General features: G+C 45.7%; 1 protein-coding gene and 1 long non-coding RNA gene across 5 annotated transcripts in view; both read left to right on the top strand.

Annotated features, from left to right (window-relative positions):
• LOC141765202 (hexokinase-1-like) overlaps nucleotides 1–14,082 on the top strand; it is a 35,853-nt gene that overhangs the window by 19,551 nt on the left and 2,220 nt on the right. The window contains exons 1-11 of one of the 2 annotated variants that reach the window (XM_074631249.1): nucleotides 7–140; nucleotides 3,065–3,220; nucleotides 3,337–3,570; nucleotides 4,387–4,691; nucleotides 5,981–6,129; nucleotides 6,275–6,394; nucleotides 6,566–6,661; nucleotides 10,649–10,748; nucleotides 11,704–11,887; nucleotides 12,021–12,176; nucleotides 13,332–13,565. In XM_074631249.1, the coding sequence (XP_074487350.1) occupies nucleotides 28–140; nucleotides 3,065–3,220; nucleotides 3,337–3,570; nucleotides 4,387–4,691; nucleotides 5,981–6,129; nucleotides 6,275–6,394; nucleotides 6,566–6,661; nucleotides 10,649–10,748; nucleotides 11,704–11,887; nucleotides 12,021–12,176; nucleotides 13,332–13,565 (1,847 nt within the window). In that variant the 5' untranslated portion in view covers nucleotides 7–27. Of the gene's footprint in view, nucleotides 1–6; nucleotides 141–3,064; nucleotides 3,221–3,336; nucleotides 3,571–4,386; nucleotides 4,692–5,980; nucleotides 6,130–6,274; nucleotides 6,395–6,565; nucleotides 6,662–10,648; nucleotides 10,749–11,703; nucleotides 11,888–12,020; nucleotides 12,177–13,331; nucleotides 13,566–14,082 lie in introns of those variants that run through there. The other variant, XM_074631250.1, reaches the window with a different exon arrangement.
• Nucleotides 6,668–10,020, top strand: LOC141765244 (uncharacterized). Of its 3 annotated transcripts, XR_012593414.1 has the most exons (5): nucleotides 6,668–7,435; nucleotides 7,466–7,568; nucleotides 8,247–8,330; nucleotides 8,362–8,504; nucleotides 8,652–10,020. It is a non-coding gene; the product is annotated as an uncharacterized LOC141765244 (long non-coding RNA). The 3 variants fall into 3 exon arrangements; XR_012593413.1 differs by having other exon boundaries at nucleotides 6,668–7,414; nucleotides 7,505–7,568; nucleotides 8,362–10,020; XR_012593412.1 differs by having other exon boundaries at nucleotides 8,362–10,020.

The raw sequence follows: 14,082 nt of genomic DNA, 5'->3' as shown, positions 1-14,082 counted from the left end.
GACCAGGTGGAAGGAGACGAGGGCCGGATGTGCATCAACACCGAGTGGGGGGCCTTCGGGGACGACGGGTCCCTGGAGGACATCCGCACAGAGTTTGACCGTGAGATCGACAGGGGCTCCATCAACCCGGGGAAACAGCTGTAAGAGTTCCCTTCACAGCTGTATTTACTTACTCAAGCAACAGTTTTACCCAGCAGGCTGTAGTCTGTCTGAGGATACTGAATTTACAGACGCTTACTGCAGAACACAGATTTACTCTTGGAGTGGATTGAAGGATTATCTCCCCAACACAGAGATACGGAGTACATGCCATGTAGAATAGATCTACAAAGACACGGGAGATGTTGTAATGTTAACAACAAACAGACACCAGTAGTTCAGTATTGTTAACGAACAACAAAGCACTGAAAGAGCAATAACTTTAAAGGGCATTATTGGGCTTATGTGCTTTTGTGATAGATATTTAATATGTACATGTTAATGTACATCAGTTCATATCAGGGCTGTCAATCCATTTTAAATATTCAATCACGGTTAATCACATTGTTTTATCTGTTCATAATGAACCTTAAAGGAGATCAGTCCAGTATTTAATCCTCTTATCAACATGGGAGAGGACTAATCTGCTGCTTTATGTAAATGTATGTATATAATTATTACAGTAAATCAATGAACAGCACAGATCAATAACAGATATTGATCCAGAAACCCTCACAGGTACTGCATTTAGCATAAAACAATACCACAATAATATATAGCAATAAAAATACTGACGCTTTGACGCAGCCGTCGGCGTTAGATACCGACGCACGAGGCAGCTGTCTGTTCGTGTTCTCTGTTCACAACAGTCGTAGTTTTAAGCCGCACCATGTTGGTGTTTCCTAAACCTAACTTAGTGGTTTTATTGTCTGAGAGGAGTGACGGCGAGGGGTTCTGACAGAGCGTCAGTGTGAGACGAGATGGGATGAGAATGCGTTGGGTCTTTGCTTGTCATTTGTACGAAACGCAACAAAACTACACCGTCTGCAGTTAGGTTGAGGAAACACGCCATGGATGGGCTTAAAGAAACAAGTAGGTAAATGTGTACGAAAAGGACTTCACTGACAAAACACAGCTCTAGTGGATGAAAGTCCTGTTTACACCTCCACCTCCACCTCCACCTCCACCTCCACCTCCCACCCTCCACCTCCCACCTCCCACCCTCCACCTCCACCTCCACCTCCACCTCCACCTCCACCTCCACCTCCCACCCTCCACCTCCCACCTCCCACCCTCCACCTCCACCTGCACCTCCACCCTCCACCTCCCACCCTCCACCTCCCACCTCCCACCCTCCACCTCCACCTGCACCTCCACCTCCACCTCCACCTCCACCTCCCACCCTCCACCTGCACCTCCACCTGCACCTCCACCTCCACCTGCACCTCCGCCTCCACCTCCACCTGCACCTCCACCTCCACCTCCCACCCTCCACCTCCCACCTCCCACCCTCCACCTCCACCTGCACCTCCACCTCCCACCCTCGACCTCCACCTCCCACCTCCACCTCCACCTCCACCTCCCCCTCCCACCTCCACCTCCACCTCCACCTCCACCTCCACCTCCCACCCTCCACCTCCCACCTCCACCTCCACCTGCACCTCCACCTCCCACCCTCCACCTCCACCTCCCACCCTCCACCTCCCACCCTCCACCTCCACCTCCCACCTCCCACCCTCCACCTCCACCTCCACCTGCACCTCCACCTCCACCTCCACCTCCACCTCCCACCCTCCACCTCCCCCTCCCACCTCTACCTCCACCTCCACCTGCACCTCCACCTCCACCTCCCACCCTCCACCTCCCACCCTCCACCTCCCACCTCCCACCCTCCACCTCCACCTGCACCTCCACCTCCACCTGCACCTGCACCTCCACCTCCACCTCCCACCCTCCACCTCCACCTCCACCTGCACCTCCACCTCCACCTCCCACCCTCCCACCCAGAGCAGCGTGAAGCTCTACTGACAGCTCTACTAGACCCAGAGCAGCGTGAAGCTCTACTGACAGCTCTACTAGACCCAGAGCAGCGTGAAGCTCTCCTGACAGCTCTACTAGACCCAGAGCAGCGTGAAGCTCTACTGACAGCTCTACTAGACCCAGAGCAGCGTGAAGCTCTCCTGACAGCTCTACTAGACCCAGAGCAGCGTGAAGCTCTCCTGACAGCTCTACTAGACCCAGAGCAGCGTGAAGCTCTACTGACAGCTCTACTAGACCCAGAGCAGCGTGAAGCTCTCCTGACAGCTCTACTAGACCCAGAGCAGCGTGAAGCTCTCCTGACAGCTCTACTAGACCCAGAGCAGCGTGAAGCTCTACTGACAGCTCTACTAGACCCAGAGCAGCGTGAAGCTCTACTGACAGCTCTACTAGACCCAGAGCAGCGTGAAGCTCTCCTGACAGCTCTACTAGACCCAGAGCAGCGTGAAGCTCTACTGACAGCTCTACTAGACCCAGAGCAGCGTGAAGCTCTACTGACAGCTCTACTAGACCCAGAGCAGCGTGAAGCTCTACTGACAGCTCTACTAGACCCAGAGCAGCGTGAAGCTCTCCTGACAGCTCTACTAGACCCAGAGCAGCGTGAAGCTCTACTGACAGCTCTACTAGACCCAGAGCAGCGTGAAGCTCTCCTGACAGCTCTACTAGACCCAGAGCAGCGTGAAGCTCTACTGACAGCTCTACTAGACCCAGAGCAGCGTGAAGCTCTCCTGACAGCTCTACTAGACCCAGAGCAGCGTGAAGCTCTACTGACAGCTCTACTAGACCCAGAGCAGCGTGAAGCTCTACTGACAGCTCTACTAGACCCAGAGCAGCGTGAAGCTCTACTGACAGCTCTACTAGACCCAGAGCAGCGTGAAGCTCTCCTGACAGCTCTACTAGACCCAGAGCAGCGTGAAGCTCTCCTGACAGCTCTACTAGACCCAGAGCAGCGTGAAGCTCTCCTGTGGGTCTATGAAGAGAAGAAGGAGGAATGACTAACACGTCATGTATGTAAGAAGCCTGCTGTGTTTCCTCTCTGTGTGCTCAGGTTTGAGAAGATGGCCAGTGGGATGTACATGGGAGAGCTGGTTCGACTCATCCTGGTCAAGATGGCCAAAGAGGGGCTTCTGTTTGAGGGCCGGATCACCCCCGAGCTCCTGACCAAGGGGAAGATCGAGACCAAACACGTCTCTGCCATCGAGAAGTGAGTAACGCACAAGAGGACAATACCGTGTTGTTCTTCTGGGGAACGTCTTTGCAGAACGTTGTTCCTCAACAGCAGGATGAGATCTTTAATAATGTCCATCTGTCTGTTCTCAGGAGTAAAGAAGGGCTGAAGAAGTGCATGGAGATCCTGACGAGGCTCGGCGTGGAGCCGTCAGATGAAGACTGTCTGGCCGTGCAGCACGTGTGCACCATCGTCTCCTTCCGCTCGGCCAATCTGATCGCCTCGACCCTGGGAGGCATCCTCTCACGACTCAAGGAGAACAAAGGAGTCGCACGCCTCCGCACCACCGTGGGCATCGACGGGTCGCTCTACAAGATGCACCCTCAGTGAGTATGAATACTGAGATCAGCCTTCACTACAACCAGATCCCTCCTCTGAGGAAGATCAAGGATGAACACACGTTATCCCTTTTACTGAGAAATCAAACAGTATTTAAATGGATGAACTGAACGTAAACAATGTAGTAATGGATAGACATGGATATTTTAGATATACAGTTTACGACAATTTCACCCTGCCCTATTTACTCATGTGTTGGTGCTTACACTATATAATAATAATAATAATAATAATATCAATATTTATTACTTTTCATTATGTATATACATTACTACATTTATATATAATTATATAATAATAATAATAATAATATTTGTATTACGTCTCATTATGCATATACATGACTACATCGATGTTAACGTCCAGTTTATCCATTTGAAATACTGTCTACCACAAACTTACATGACTTATTTTATATTTATTGATGTTTATATTTTAACTATATTTTATTTTATGTCGCAGATTCTCATTTTTCTTTTTCTTATGTGATTTATAAACATATTTAATGATGGTTGATGAAGGGAACCTGAGATCCAAGACTTTCATTGTCAACGACTGCTTTGTTGTGAATGTTGTGTTGTGCATATGATAAATAAAGACACTTGAATAATCATAATAATAATGTTATAATAAAAGAGCAGTAATCTGAAATAGCTTCAGTTCCTAGTGGAAAGAGGTACGTATGTGTTGAACCATCTGAACCCGGTACATTCCCCTGCTGAAGGTCCACATCCTGAGAGGATCTGGTGTTTAGTCTTCTGTTGTACCGACGGAGCCTCTCCTCTGCTCTGCTCTCTGAACAGATACGCCCGCCGGCTGCACAAGACGGTGCGTCGCTTGGTCCCGGACTCAGATGTCCGCTTCCTGCTGTCTGAGAGTGGGAGTGCGAAAGGCGCCGCCATGGTGACGGCGGTGGCGTACCGTCTGACGGAGCAGGCGCGCCAGATTCAGCAGACGATGGCCGAGTTCCGGCTGAGCAAAGCGCAGCTGTTGGAGGTGAAGAAACGGATGAGGCAGGAGATAGAACGAGGCCTCAAGAAGAACACCCACGAGGAAGCCACCGTCAAGATGCTGCCCACTTTCGTCCGAAGAACACCGGATGGAACAGGTGACTACAAATATCTATATGACATATGATATTACATCTTTCTTTACCTTATAATCACTGATGTATTTACAACTTAGTCTCCTTTAAAGATGATATTACTCAGTATATCTATCTGCTGGGTGTCGTGTGGTGAAACCAGAGTTTCACTAATGATAAAGAGGTCAGCCTTCATGACGTCAGAGGGGATTATTACACTCTAATGAAATATAATATTCACCTGAAGGCAGCAGCCTGCGTCTCTCCAGCTCCTCTCCAGAGGCTCTCTGTGGACTTTAAACATGGAAATCAAGAACTGTTCTTTGTTTACATTTTCATTTTGTATTGATCATTGTTGTAGGTCTATGGTACGACGGGACGACGGTACGACGGTACGACGTAGTATTAGGACCACACTGATGAGAAAAAATGAGATTAATTGTGATTAAATGTTTTTTATGACACGTGAAAAGCCTAAAATGCGTCCTCATGACACATGGCATGTCCTTGTTGTAATTTCATGATATTGATACGCCTTCCCGTGAGATCGGGTTGAGTGATTAGGACAAGTTACAGAGTAACTAGATTGATCACAAAACGAGATGCGTCAGGATGTTCTTCTCAGCTCGATCACATCACACGTTCACTTTGTGGGAATTAATCAAAGCAGTTTTTACAAGTTGAGAGAGAAGCAGTCGCACACAGACATCTCCAGTACAGGTTTCAGTTTACAAATGTTCACAATCAGGTACGGGATGTTTGAGGAAGAACTCCAAAGGAAGTTGAAAGGAAGGTGATGATTGCATCAGGAGTTCAGAGAGTTGTTTCCACTGTGATCGGAGACACTGCTGCTGGTTAGAGACGTCCATCAGGTCTGTCGGGTTGTCCCGGTCCAGGTCACTTCTGTACATCATACGTCAGGTTTCAACGAAGACGTGACACCAGAGATCAGCTCAGGCTCTCTATTTTGCATATTAACGTTTAAGCAGGGTTTGGCAGTTTTCCAAAGTCTGAGCCGGATTCTCTAACGAAGTGGTGAATCAGGTTCTTTCACATTCTATCAGAGAGATCCACGGCGCCTTACGTTAAACCGTCATCATATATCCTTTAATTCATCTCAGCAGGGAAGAGGTTAACATCACAGACTAGTTCAGACATGAAGGTTTCAAAGCCAAAGGGAAAAACACATCAAACATCAAAGTCGACTCCTGTGATGATAAATGGTATTATTTAAATCCATCCAACGGAGGGGAAGTTACAGGAGGTCACGTTTTGTTGCTTCTTCAGCTAACAGCGCCTCTCTTGTGCTCCAGAGAACGGAGACTTCCTCGCTCTGGACCTCGGAGGGACAAACTTCCGCGTGCTTCTGGTGAAGATTCGCAGCGGGAAGAAGCGATCAGTGGAGATGCACAACAAAATCTACGCCATTCCCATAGAAGTGATGCAGGGCACAGGAGAGGAGGTAATGATGGTTACACTCTCCCTATTCCCATTCCTTCATCATATCTAATGAACAACATTTAGAAGATGCATCTAGACGTTCTGGTCTCGCCATAAAACATAAAGTGATAGCATTCAAACCACTAAAGGCACGTCTCTCTTTGCAGCTCTTTGACCACATCGTGCACTGCATCTCCGACTTCCTGGACTACATGGGGATGAAGAGTGCTCGCCTGCCGCTGGGTTTCACCTTCTCCTTCCCCTGCCATCAGACCAGCCTGGACGCAGTATGTTCTCCATCACTTATCTCAACAATACATCACATGTGTTGTAAAATAGGAAGCAAAACGAACCAGATCCTTCTATGTTAGGAGTACAGTTCAGTTCAGACTGCTGCTGGAACCTTATCATAGGAGTGTTGCACCATCCAAACAGGATCTGTGTTCCGTGCTCTGCAGGGGATCCTCGTCACCTGGACCAAAGGCTTCAAGGCCACAGACTGTGAGGGAGAAGACGTGGTGGAGCTTCTTCGGGAAGCGATCAAGAGGAAAGAGGTAATGGCAAACAGGAAGTACATCCCATCATCGTTAGGAAACACGCTACTAGAACCGCAGCGACACAGACGCCACCGTTTGACCCCCTAAAGAAGACTAGAACGGCTCTATGTGGGTCTCAGAGGGTTAAATCATCATACAGAGTTATTGTCCTTCCTCCATTCATGTGAAGGAGACAGAGCGGCTGGGATGCGGGGTTAAGGACCGCGGCATTTTACATTATGAAAGTCCAACTTCCATAGGAATGAACGGGGCGGGGCGCCCGCCTCCAACGCCGGATCCAGCTCTCGTTATAAATCCATGATGCAGATGCATAACACCGCAACCGCTGACTAATCAGAGCAGACGGGGCTGTTTTCAGGAGGGAGGGCTTAAAACGGAGCGTTTCAGACGGACAGTGAATACAGGTATATTCAGACGGACAGGTGAATACAGGTATATTCAGACGGACAGGTGAATACAGGTATATTCAGACAGACAGGTGAATACAGGTATATTCAGACAGACAGACAGGTGAATACAGGTATATTCAGACGGACAGGTGAATACAGGTACATTCAGACGGACAGGTGAATACAGGTATATTCAGACGGACAGGTGAATACAGGTATATTCAGACGGACAGAGGGTGAATACAGGTATATTCAGACGGACAGGTGAATACAGGTATATTCAGACGAACAGAGGGTGAATACAGGTATATTCAGACGGACAGGTGAATACAGGTATATTCAGACGGACAGGTGAATACAGGTATATTCAGACAGACAGAGGGTGAATACAGGTATATTCAGACGGACAGAGGGTGAATACAGGTATATTCAGACGGACAGGTGAATACAGGTATATTCAGACAGACAGACAGGTGAATACAGGTATATTCAGACAGACAGACAGGTGAATACAGGTATATTCAGACAGACAGAGGGTGAATACAGGTATATTCAGACGGACAGAGGGTGAATACAGGTACATTCAGATGGACAGGTGAATACAGGTACATTCAGACAGACAGACGGGTGAATACAGGTATATTCAGACGGACAGACAGGTGAATACAGGTATATTCAGACAGACAGAGGGTGAATACAGGTATATTCAGACAGACAGACAGGTGAATACAGGTATATTCAGACAGACAGAGGGTGAATACAGGTATATTCAGACGGACAGACAGGTGAATACAGGTATATTCAGACAGACAGAGGGTGAATACAGGTATATTCAGACAGACAGACAGGTGAATACAGGTATATTCAGACAGACAGAGGGTGAATACAGGTATATTCAGACGGACAGAGGGTGAATACAGGTATATTCAGACAGACAGAGGGTGAATACAGGTATATTCAGACGGACAGAGGGTGAATACAGGTATATTCAGACAGACAGAGGGTGAATACAGGTATATTCAGACAGACAGAGGGTGAATACAGGTATATTCAGACAGACAGAGGGTGAATACAGGTATATTCAGACAGACAGGTGAATACAGGTATATTCAGACAGACAGAGGGTGAATACAGGTATATTCAGACAGACAGGTGAATACAGGTATATTCAGACGGACAGAGGGTGAATACAGGTATATTCAGACGGACAGGTGAATACAGGTATATTCAGACAGACAGGTGAATACAGGTATATTCAGACAGACAGGTGAATACAGGTATATTCAGACGGACAGAGGGTGAATACAGGTATATTCAGACGGACAGGTGAATACAGGTATATTCAGACAGACAGGTGAATACAGGTATATTCAGACGGACAGAGGGTGAATACAGGTATATTCAGACAGACAGGTGAATACAGGTATATTCAGACAGACAGGTGAATACAGGTATATTCAGACGGACAGAGGGTGAATACAGGTATATTCAGACGGACAGGTGAATACAGGTATATTCAGACGGACAGGTGAATACAGGTACATTCAGACGGACAGGTGAATACAGGTACATTCAGACAGACAGACAGGTGAATACAGGTATATTCAGACGGACAGGTGAATACAGGTACATTCAGACGGACAGGTGAATACAGGTACATTCAGACAGACAGACAGGTGAATACAGGTATATTCAGACAGACAGACAGACAGGTGAATACAGGTATATTCAGACGGACAGGTGAATACAGGTACATTCAGACAGACAGACAGGTGAATACAGGTATATTCAGACAGACAGACAGGTGAATACAGGTATATTCAGACAGACAGGATGAGGAACGTTAAAGCATGTACACATGTTCAAGTAGAAACCTAAAATAGAACCTGAAGATGAGCCTAATGTGTCTCCTTTAAAGTCATCATTGCAAAAACTATTACACGTTTGATTGTTTGATTGTTTGATTGTTTGTCAACAGTACCCTGCATACCGTCTATATTATATTATATTATATATATTATATATCTATATCTGTACGGGCCATATTCCTGCTGGTTCACATTAACTCCTGTCTGCTGCTTCGCTGACGCTCCGATGCAGTTTTAGTTTCAATGTGTTGTCAACAACTTAAAGACTTCTATACGCTTTGTTTTTATTAATGCACCAACACATACTGTATATAAAAGGTGTGACTGACGGATGGATGGACGGATGCTGCTAACTGCCTCTCAACAAACCTCTGTGGCGATGCTTTGAAATGAGGATGAAGTGATCTCAGATGATCTGAAGTCCTTCAGCATGGTGTGTTTGTTGTGTCTACCAGCTGGAACTGTACAGAAGTACTGGAATACAGATGAACATCCTTCCTGTATGATAAAGGAACCCTCTAATACAGCTCTTCTAATGGTGAAGACAGTCCTAATACAACCTACTGTACTACATCAGCGGTCAGCAACCTTTACTATCAAAATCAATCTGTCTGGAGCCGCTAAACATGTGATCACTGTGATGAAGGAAACTCAGTTTATAGAATATCAGTCTGATGCAGTGAGGACCAAAGAGACTACGGACTACGGAGGATTAGGGCCACACTGAGGGAAACAACATCTGAGATTTATACAATAAAGTTATAACTTTACGAGAAAAAAAGAAAATAACAGGTAAAATATCTACTTTATAATATTCTGACTTTATTCTCTAAATCTCAGATGTATTTTTTTCCTCAATGTGGCCCTAATACTCCGTCGTACCGTCGTACCACAGACCTACAACAATGATCAATAAACATGAAACTGTAAACAACAAACAGTTATTCATATTGATAACTCCACAGAGAGGAGCTGGAGAGACGCAGGCTGCTGACCTCTGACCTCTGACCTCTGGTCTAGTACATTTCGCTGCTACATGCTAATCCCGGCAGACTGACATGTTTAGACTGAACTACATAAAGTTCAGCATAAAGACACTAAACCCAGCACCTATTATACATTATATCATGAACTCATTATGAAGACACACCTTTCACTTCTGATTCTTTATCTGTTTCTGTTTCTTCACCATCACTTTTGAGTTTCTGATATCGATTTCACCCTTTTAGATGGAGAACCCAGTAAGTATTAAGAGACTGTAGATCATTACCGGACAGGTAAAGCAGAGCGGGACGGTGTGGTTATCCTTGTAATAGCATGTCAGATACTGAGGAGGAGGAGGAGGCGGTGTGTCTGCATCTGCAGTGTGACGGGCTTCTTTTAAACTCTTCAGATTGAGCACCGTGATGACGGAGATGATTCTGTGTGTTCTGTGTTTTGTGTGTATTTTATTATGAATGTGAGTGAAGTGCATCGTGTTCAGTTTGGCGTTTGAACAGTTACCAGGCCTGATATTAATCCTTCTCTTCAACAGCTACTGGATATGAAACATGGACTTAACATTGCTTTACTGTTGAGTGAACAGCTGGAAACGGAAGTGATGTTATGTATTAACAACATGGAGAAACGATCTTTCTTTACCATTCTAATCATTTAAAGTACCGTTGACTTATTATTGGATTATACTTCTACCTGTGGTTTAATCTTCTCCTCGTTTGTTTCCTCAGGAGTTTGAGCTGGATGTGGTTGCCATAGTGAACGACACGGTGGGGACGATGATGACCTGTGCGTACGAGGAACCCAACTGTGAGGTGGGGCTGATCGCAGGTCAGTTGTTCTGAAGAGTTTAACGGGGTGTTTCTCAGTGTGGTCGTATGAAGTACTTCTCCATAGTCAGAGTCTTATTACCGGCAGTAGATGACGGTCGGCACGCCCCCAGTTTGGAGAAGCATGACAGGAGTACCATCTGTGCCGTCAGAGAGTCCTTTTCTATGGAGGACGGAAGCTGCCAAAATAAAAAATAAAAATTATTAAATAAATGTAAATGTAGCCATTAATTAACTGATAAAATGTGACATAAATAATTTGCTTCTTTATATATCTATCTTTATTTACGTTTATTCATTTAGATATTTATTTTTATTAATTCTTTAATTTATTTTTGCATTTATTTTTTACTTATTTTATATATATTTTTAAATTAATGTGTTTATTTATGTATAATGCATTTATTTATTTATTTATGCATGATTCGTACATAAATAAATAAATGCATAAATATATTAATTTAAAAATAAATATGAAATGAATGCAAAAATAAATACATAAAAAATGTAAAATCAATTTAAATCAATTTAAAAAATAAATAAATATATATCTTTGAAGAGAGCAGAGATAACGGCAAGGTAAAGTGATGAAAATATTCTTAATATAGCGTACACTTAAACGGATATAGATTTTTCTAGGTGTCCCGTACTCCCTTCTGCAAACTGTAAACTTACTGTAGTCCTGTAATACACTGACTATGGAGAAGGACTTCATACAACCCCACTTCAAACAACTCTAACTATCTACTACTATATTTAAAAGGTGACAATATGTGGTAAATGATTCGATGGTGAACTAGTATACTATATACTCACACTGGTTTGATATTGACCTCCAGCCCCAGTAGGAGACGATTACCTCCAGTTAGAGGTGTCTTAGTGTTGTATCCTGTAAGATGAGGAAGCGTTGAGGGGTTCTGAGGTTGACGGCGGTCTGTGGCTGTGCGTCCTCTCAGGGACCGGCAGTAACGCCTGCTACATGGAAGAGGCGAAGAACATCGAGATCGTGGAGGGAAACGAGGGACGCATGTGTGTCAACATGGAGTGGGGGGCGTTCGGAGACAACGGCTGCCTGGACGACATCAGGACGAAGTACGACCAGGCGGTGGACGAGAACTCGCTCAACGAAGGCAAACAAAGGTGAAGACACCTCCGGTGGATAAACTAGATCTTCATATCTGCATAGCTCAACACAATTCATATAAGAGATATGGTATTGTTAGTGTTGGTGTTTAGATCTGTCTCTGTCCTCTGCGTGTCCTCTGCGTGTCAGATATGAGAAGATGTGCAGCGGGATGTACCTCGGAGAGATCGTCAGGCAGATTCTGATCGATCTGACCAGACGTGGCTTCCTCTTCCGGGGACAGATCTCAGAGACGTTGAAGACCAGGGGCATCTTCGAGACCAAGTTCCTGTCCCAGATAGAGAGGTGAGGGAATCTGCTGCAGCGGCTGTTTCACATATCAGATCCAACGGCAGACACTAGTGTGTTCAAACTATTGTTCTATCTAAAGGTCAAAATACGTCTTCAAATCATTTCAGTGGTCAAATATTCTGTAATTATTTTCATCACATTTCTATGCAACTAAAGTTTGATGGTTTTCAGATAGAAAGCTGTGATCTCAGCTTCAGACCAGCAGTTTGCATTAACCCCCTGAGACCCGCGGGATCGACTTCACTGTCTGTCAGAGGCTCTAGCAGGTTCAGTTCTAAGGCTAGAGAGAAGACACTGGTATCATATGAAACTAGAACATGATGAATCCATCGGTACCAACCAGGTCATGCTACCATGTCAGGAAGGAGGTTAAATAACCCGACTGACTTTACTGTCTGTCAGAGGCTCTAGCAGGTTCAGTTCTAGGGCTGGAGGGAAGGTAGAGACATCATATGAAACTAGAGAAACCAAGGAATCCGTTGGTAACAACCATGTCATGGTACCATGTCAGGAAGGAGGTTAAATAACGCTCCAAAGTTGGGCTACATTTTAGCAACGAAAAACTGTCATGTCCATGTTCAAAGGGGTCCCTTGACCTCTGACATCCAGATCAGTGAATGTAAATGGGTTCTATGGGTACCCACGAGTCTCCCCTTTACAGACATGCCCACTTTATGATCATCACATGCAGTTTAACTGTGTTATTGTCTCCTATTGTTAAATGGTGTGTCTGGATATCTCTGCATCCTGGGGTCTCTAAACAGAGTTGACTTCTCCCTGTAGGGCTGAGACTCTAGAACAGGTCTGTTGTGGGTCTTAAGGGGTTAACTGGTGGCTGCCTGGAAGTAGGAAAAACCAAATTAAAGAACATGGAACAGCAGAACTAGTTGTCAGAGCTGAAAAGTGATCTGATATGTACTTGTTGATATATACAGTCAGAATACAACAGTATGATGGAGACACACTAAAGCTCATGCATTGTTGTCAGAGAAGTAGCATCTGGTGTGACAACACAGCCAGGTATGAGAGGAGGAGGACTTGAGTCTCTCCACTGTCTAAGCCTACCTCAGCCTCTGGGAACAGCTGGGAGGTATCCGGTGACTCTCCTGCTGTCGGCTGACCTCTGACCCGCTCTCCCCCCCTTCACAGCGACCGTCTGGCACTGCTGCAGGTCAGGGCCATCCTGCAGCAGCTGGGGCTCGACAGCACCTGCGATGACAGTATCATCGTTAAGGAGGTGTGCGGCACCGTGTCCCGCCGCGCCGCTCAGATCTGCGGAGCCGGGATGGCCGCCGTGGTGGACAAGATCCGTGAGAACAGAGGAGTGGACCACCTGGACATCACCGTGGGCGTGGACGGCACGCTCTACAAGCTGCACCCACAGTAAGACACGGGATGAGAACATGAGGGAGGCGTGTTGGGGAGGTTTCATTCATTCTACAACACTACACAATAGATTGAGTTTCATCAGGATGCAAAGGTTCTATCTGTGTTTTGCAGCAGTAGTAGAGGGCTTAAATTGATTTTGTGTTCAAACTCGGAAACACGTTTTTCGGGCCTAAAGTCTCTCAATGACTTCCTACTACCTTCATGTCTGAATCAACTCTGTTTAGTAACAGTCCTGTACCTCGCTCCTGGGATCCCCTCATTCTCATTCTGAGGTATTTGCCATTTTTCATAGAAAAGAAACTTTGGCACATTTTGGTCGAGCCCCTTTTATCACAAAAACATCTCAGATCTTAGTTCCACTGTAAATCAAGAGGCTACCAGGCCGAGACCTGGACTCAAGTCACATGACTCTGACTAGAGTCACACGTAGACTCGACTTGACAAAATAAAAAAGAGTTGCAACTCAACTTGGGCTTTAACACCGACGACCAGAGATTAACACGTATGTAGT

The sequence above is a fragment of the Sebastes fasciatus genome, chromosome 3 (assembly GCF_043250625.1).
Source record: "Sebastes fasciatus isolate fSebFas1 chromosome 3, fSebFas1.pri, whole genome shotgun sequence".
NCBI lineage: Eukaryota > Metazoa > Chordata > Actinopteri > Perciformes > Sebastidae > Sebastes > Sebastes fasciatus.
This window is presented reverse-complemented; position numbering and strand designations above follow the sequence as displayed.